The 6968-nt window shown below is 42.7% G+C and overlaps 1 protein-coding gene across 1 annotated transcript; it reads left to right on the top strand.

Moving 5' to 3' along the window:
• Nucleotides 1-2270: 2270 nt before the first annotated feature.
• LOC308511009 (sperm acrosome-associated protein 5-like) lies at nt 2271-6662 on the top strand (the record flags this gene model as incomplete). The annotated part of the gene is made up of 4 exons (XM_081081020.1): nt 2271-2415; nt 5019-5177; nt 6385-6463; nt 6563-6662. The coding sequence occupies 4 exons, from the start codon at nt 2271-2273 to the stop codon at nt 6660-6662; spliced, it is 483 nt and encodes a 160-aa protein (XP_080937146.1).
• Between the last annotated feature and the right edge of the window lie 306 nt (nt 6663-6968).

The raw sequence follows: 6968 nt of genomic DNA, 5'->3' as shown, positions 1-6968 counted from the left end.
GCATGGGGCATAGTGAGGAAGTAACTATGTATTAGACTGTGCCCTAATCTAAAATTATGGCTGAGACTGAGTAAATGATGGGAAAATGAGACGCAGTTTAAGTGACAAAGAGTTCAAATGGGAGCAGACTGTGAGTGAATGGGGTAATGAAAGGTAGTAAAAGTGAATGGAGTTGATAATGCATTAGAGTTTATATGAATACAAAGAATTACAGTGTGAGTGAATGATGATTTATGAGGCACAGTATGAGTAAAGAGAAGTGAATTTGGGGGGAGGTAGGAGTGAATGGAGGCAATGTGGGGCATAGAGGGAATAATGGGGTGCACAAGGGGCAGAATAAGATGAATCCATGGTAGGATGTGAACACATGAACCAGGTTGATTTTGAGTAGGGAAGGAGAGTGACGAAAAATGAATGAGAGGCAGGCTGGGATTAGATAGTGGCAATGCAGGGCAGTTTTCCAGGGATGTCCAGGGATCCCAGTGTGAATCAGCCCAGATGGATGAGAAGAAGTGTGTGCATAAATGGAGATAATGTTGAGCAGAGTGAGAGCGGATGTAAGTAAAGGTCGGAGGAAGGTGAGTAACTGGGTGTTGTGAGGCAAAGGAAGAGGGGATGAAGGTCATTCACATGGCCCAAAGTGAGTAAGTTGGGGAAAATTGGGCCCAAGTTTACACAAAAAGTGATGAGTTCGAGACAGAGTGTGACTGAATTGGGGGTACTGTAGTGCAGAGTAGGAGCAACTGCACTCGAATCAGGAGTAAATGGGAGTGATGGGTGGAAATAGGGGTTACACTGGGAGTGAATTAGTATGAATGAGATAATGAAAGGCTGAGTGAGAGTAAATGGAGGCAATGAAGAGAAAATTGAGAAAGAATGGAGGTGATCAAGCATAGAGTAATTATACCTAGGGAACTTGAGCTAGTGTTTAGGAGTAATATGGGGCACAGGTCCACGAAATAGGGGTTACTAATATATAGTGATAGCATTAGAGAGAACAGAGGTGAAGATGGGGCAGAGAGAGAATAAGGGAGAAAATGAGGTCCAGAGTCAATGAACAAAATTGAAGGATGGGCCATGTGAGAGAGAATGGGAGTTGTTTGATACAGGGTCAGGAAGTGGAGGTAAAAGTAGGAAAGAGTGAATGGAGGTGAAGAAGGAATGTGATGTGAGAGAATTTGGTTAATGATAAGTAGAGGGTTAGGGAATTGCAGTAATATGAGGCCCAGTGTACCCTAGCTGGTTTTGCTCAGTGGATAGAGGGTCGGCTGGCAGACTGAAGGGTCCAGGGTTCAATTCCGGTCAAGGGCACGTACCTCTGTTGCAAGCTAAATTCCTAGCCCTGTTCGGGGCGTGTGCAGGAGGCAACCAATTGGTGTGTCTCTCTCACATCAATGTTTCTCTCTATCTCTCCCTATCCCTTCCATTCTCTAAAAAATCAATGGAAAAATATCCTCAGGTGAGGATTAACCAAAAATAAAAATAAAAAATGAGGCCCAGTGTAAATGAATGAATGGATGAGAGGCAGTGTAAGTGAATGGGGAATAAAAGGTAGAATGAGAATGGAGGTGAAAAAGCAGTAGCGTGTATACATATAATATGTAACATAAAATAAATATGTAACATGGGGCAGAGTGTGATCAAATGGGAGTAACATGGGGGCATATTACAGTAAATTAGGGTGAAACAAGTGCTGAGAATGAGTAAATGGAAGTAATAGGGGGGCAGAGGGTGAGGGTGTGGTGGTCATATTTTGCAAACAATCATGAATTTGAGGTGGTAGTAGGCACAGTATAGTTAATAGAGCTGACCACTTAGCAGAACTGGGGGAGGGATGGAGGTGATGAGGGGCAGAGTGAGTGGAAAAGGAGGTAAGCAAGTGCTAGAGAATGATTAACGGTAGATTGGGACAGTGATAAGGAATGTAGGGAAATGTGGGACCAATGTGATTCCTGTCTGTCATTTGTGTGTCCCCAGCCCCCCTCTCTCTGTATCTCTTTCTGACATCTTACTTTCTTCATTTTTGTCTCCTTCAATCTCTGTGTATACAACAGTATCTTTCTTCGTGTGTGTGTGTGTGTGTGTGTGTGTGTGTGTGTGTGTGTAACAGTTGTCAATGAGGAAAATGGTGAGGTGCCCAACCCTTTGGCTTCTGTGTTCCAGAATCTATCACTTAGGTCTTTGCTCACAGAGCCCAGAGTTCCAGAATGCCCTAGTTCTGAACACTGCATAGTGAGTCTGGAGCAAGGAGTCTGTTAGGAAGGCTCATAATGAAAGCCTGGGGCACTGTGGTGGTGACCCTGACTGTCCTGATTGTTGCCACTGTGGATGCCAAGATCTATGAACGATGCGACCTGGCAATGAAGCTGGAGGAGGCAGGCCTCAATGGCTTCCAAGGCTACAGCATTGGAGACTGTGAGACCTCAGTTGCCCCATGCCCCATCCACACCCCAAGGCTCCCTCCACACTCAGATACAGGCCCTTCTTGTCATTTATCACCTCTACAGGCCAGCAGGTGATCCTCTTGGTCACCTCTTGACTGACTGTGATGAGTGGTTTAACTAATTCTTTTTTTAAAAAAATTTCTTATTGATTATTATCACATGTGTCCTTATCCCCACATTGCCCCCATCCCCCCACTCATGCCTTCACCCCCCTGTTGTCTGTGCCCATTGGTTAGGCCTATATGCTTGCATATAAGTCCTTTGGTTGATCTCTCCCCCGTAACCCCAACCTCCCCTACCTTCCTTCTGAGGTTTGACAGTCTGATTGATGCTTTCTGTCTCTGGATCTGTTTTTGTTCATCAGTTTATGTTGTTCATTATATTCCACAAATGAGTGAGGTCATGGATACTTATCTGTCTCTGCCTGGCGTATTTCACTTAGCATAATGCTCTCCGGTTCCATACATGCTGTTGCAAATGGCAAGAACTCCTTTTTTACCACAGCATAGTACTCCATTGTGTAGATGTACCACCGTTTTTTAATCCACTCATCTGCTGATGGGCACTTAGGCTGTTTCCAGATCTTAGCTATGGTGAATTGTGCTACTATGAACATAGGGGTGCATATATCCTTTCTGATTGGTGTTTCCAGTTTCTTGGAATATATTCCTAGAAGTGGGATCACTGGGTCAAATGGCAGTTCCATTTTTAGTTTTTTGAGGAAACTCCATACTGTTCTCCACAGTGGCTGCACCAGTCTGTATTCCCACCAGCAGTGCACGAGTGTTCCTTTTTCTCCACATCCTCTCCAGCACTTGTCGTTTGTTGATTTGTTGATGATAGCCATTCTGACAGGTGTGAGATGGTACCGCATTGTCGTTTGGATTTGCATCTCTCAGATGATTAGTGACTTTGAGCATGTTTTCATGTGTCTTTTGGCCTTTCTTCTGTCCTCTTTCAAAAAGTATCTATTTAGGTCTGTTGCTCATTTTTTTATTGGGTTGTTTATCTTCCTTTTGTTAAGCTGTATGAGTTCCCTGTAAATGTTGGAGATTAAGCCCTTATCGGTGATAACATTGTCAAATGTGTTCTCCCATGCAGTGAGCCTTCTTGTTTTGTTGATAGTTTATTTTGCTGTGCAAAAGCTTTTTATTTTGATGTAGTCCCATTTGCTTATTTTCTCTTTCGTTTCCATTGCCCTAGGAGCAGTATCAGTGAAGAAACTGCTTCGACATATGTCTGAGATTTTGCTGCCTGTGGATGCCTCTAGTATTTTTATGGTTTCCCATCTTATGTTTAAGTCCTTTATCCATTTTGAGTTTATTTTTGTGTATGGTGTAAGTTGGTGGTCTATTTTCATTTTTTGCATGTATCTGTCCAATTTTCCCAACACCATTTATTGAAGAGGCTGTCTTGACTCCATTGTATGCTCATGCCTCCTTTGTTGAATATTAATTGAGCATATTGGTTTGGGTCGATTTCTGAGTTCTCTATTCTGTTCCATTGATCTATATGCCTGTTATTGTGCCAGTACCAGGCAGTTTTGAGAACAGTGGCTTTGTAATACAGCTTGTTATCTGGTATTGAGATCCCACCTACCTTGTTTTTCTTTCTCCAGATTGCTGCAGCTATTAGGGGTCTTTTTTTTTTATTCCAAATGAATTTTTGGAAAGTTTGTTCTAGGTCTGTGAAATATGCTGTTGGTATTTTAATGGGGAGTGCATTTAATGTATAGATTGCTTTTGGTAGTATGGACATCTTGATGATGTTGATTCTACCAATCCATGAACACGGTATGTTCTGCCATCTGTTTCTGTCTTCCTCTATCTCCTTTTTCAGTGTCCTCTAGTTTTCTGTGTATAGGTCTTTTACCTCCTTAGTCAAGTTTATTCCTAGGTATCTTAATTTTTTTGATGCAATGGTAAATGAGATTGCTCTTTTAGTCTCTCTTTCTGTAAGTTCATTATTGGTGTATAGAAATGCCATAGATTTCTTGGCATTAATTTTATATCCTGCTACATTGTCGAATTCATTTATTAAGTCTAATAATTTTTGGTGGAGTCTTTAGGGTTTTCTACGTACAGTATCATGTCATCTGTGAATAAGGACAGTTTTACTTCTTTTCCAATTTGGATGCCTTTTATTTCTTCTTCTTGTCTGATCGCAATGGCTAGTACTTCAGTACTATGTCAAACAGGAGTGGTGAGAGTGGGCATCCCTGTCTTGTTTCTGTTCTTAAGGGAAATGATTTTAGTTTTTGCCCATTGAGTATGATGTTGGGGTTTAACTAATTCTAATGTCATTTTCATCATTGCCTTCACAACCATCACTCTCATTTCTACCATCAACACCATCACTACCATCAATGTCATTGCTACTATTACCATCATGAATACCATAACCACTGCCATCATTGACATCTCAACAAAATCACCAACATCAACACCATCACCAAACCAAGATCATCACCCCCACAGCTGAGATGACAACCATACTTGTCCCACCCCCCTCCTCCTAACCTCTTCTATTTCTAGAACCCATGCTTACCTGCTACCTTCCCTATCTCTGCCTCAGGGCTGTGCCTGGCACATTATGTGAGTGGCTTTGATACCTCTGTCGTGGACCACAATCTTGATGGCAGCAATCAATATGGCATTTTCCAGCTGAACTCTGCCTGGTGGTGTGACAATGGTGTTACACCCACCAAGAACCTCTGTTCCATGGACTGTCACGGTGAGGCAGCAATGGGGATACCCTGAAGCCCTGTCTGGCCCAATAAACAGAGGGCAAGGTTATCTAAGCCATAATCTCAAGTAACAAGCAGAAAAATGATAGGGAAAGAAACAGAGTTGCCTAGGCTGTTAGAGATACCACCCTGTATCCTTACCCATACTGCACTGAAATGAGGTTGAACAGGACTACCCAACATGGAGATTGAGGACAGGAGGACTCAGAGCTCCCAAACCTCACCCAGAATGGAAGCTTCAGTTTTCTGGGACTCAGGAAATGGGAAACTTAATGCCACATAGAATTGAGGCGATTGTCCTTATTTGGGGTTGAGATTGTTCAGCCCCTGAGGGAAGAAGCAGATATATGGTTGTAGGAACAGACACAATGTACTTCTGTGTAGAAAGGAGAGAACTTTCCAGACAAGATGTGGTGTTTTTGAGGACAAAATTGAATAACAGTAGAATTTGTTCCAGGTTGTCCAAAATGGTGCTTGAGGGTGTCCAAGATAGATCAAAATGGAGACTGGGGTTATTTGGGAGCAGTTTGAGGTTGTCCAAGTCCTAGCACAGTGACCAAAGAGGTCACTTAGGATTAACCAGCTCGGAGGTTGAGGTTGTCCAAGACTAGTCAAGATAGAGGTTGAGGTTGTTTAAGACAGGATAACATGAATATTAAGGTTTTTCAATACTAGGACCAGGCACCTTGGTGGTTGAGGTTGAACAAAAGTACCCAACATGGAGATTGAGGTCATTTATATAATAACCAGTCAAAATGTGACTTGAGGTTATCCAGTACCTGACAACATATTGTTTAAAGTCACCAGGACTGATCAACCTTTCAGTTGAGTAGATTTTCAATCAGCCAACATGGTGGTTGATGTGACATCAGACCAGCTACCATTGCAGTTTAGATCATTCATAACCACATAAAATGACAGTTGAAAAAAAATGACAGTTGAAGTCATCCATCACTGGCCAACATGGAGGTTAAGGTTGTCCAGAACCAACTGATATGGTGGTTGAGGTTATTCATAACCAGACAACATGGTAGTTGAGGTAACCATCTGACAAGTAAATCAAGGTTATCAGAATGAGCTAATGTTGGTGCTGATGTTATTCAGGCCTCAAGGAACCTAGAACCCCTGGGTCCTACATACACTGTCACTCTGTCCCCAATGCACCAGATCACTATGTCCTTCTATTTCCCCCAGACCTTCTCAACCGCCATATTCTGGATGACATCATGTGTGCCAAGAAAGTCGTGTCCTCACGGGACGGTATGAATGCCTGGTAAGTTTATGGGAATGACTTGGACCCTGGGCAGCCAAATGGCACTACCATGCCATCAGCCTGTCCACTTCATCTTTCTGCCCTCCTTCCATTTCCCAGGGGTTCTTGGACCCAGCACTGTCAAGGCCGTGATTTATCTGAATGGCTCAAGGGGTGTAATATGCATGCAAAACCGAACACAAAGAGAATGACTTCATGATTGATTCATTCCCAGAGACAGAGATTTTCTTTTGTTTGTGGATTTAATAAAGGATGGTGCTTGTAAACAATGCAAGAGACCTCTGATTCCTGACCCTCTTCATTTTTCCAATGCCTGGAGGTACTCCCATTCAATCACTTCCACATATTCAAAGGTCTAACCAGGAGACACCAGATCACTCAGGGTGGTAGGGGATGTGGAAGATAGTGTACTGATTAAGAGCATAGGTTCTCTTGGGTTCAAATACCATCTCTACCACTTGCTAGCTGTGTCGTCATCATTCATTCAACCAGCTAATGAAGATTT

This window comes from Myotis nattereri (assembly GCF_964212035.1).
Source record: "Myotis nattereri genome assembly, chromosome: X".
Lineage (NCBI taxonomy): Eukaryota > Metazoa > Chordata > Mammalia > Chiroptera > Vespertilionidae > Myotis > Myotis nattereri.
Note: the sequence above shows the minus strand (reverse complement) of the source record. Positions and strands in the feature narration are given on the sequence as shown.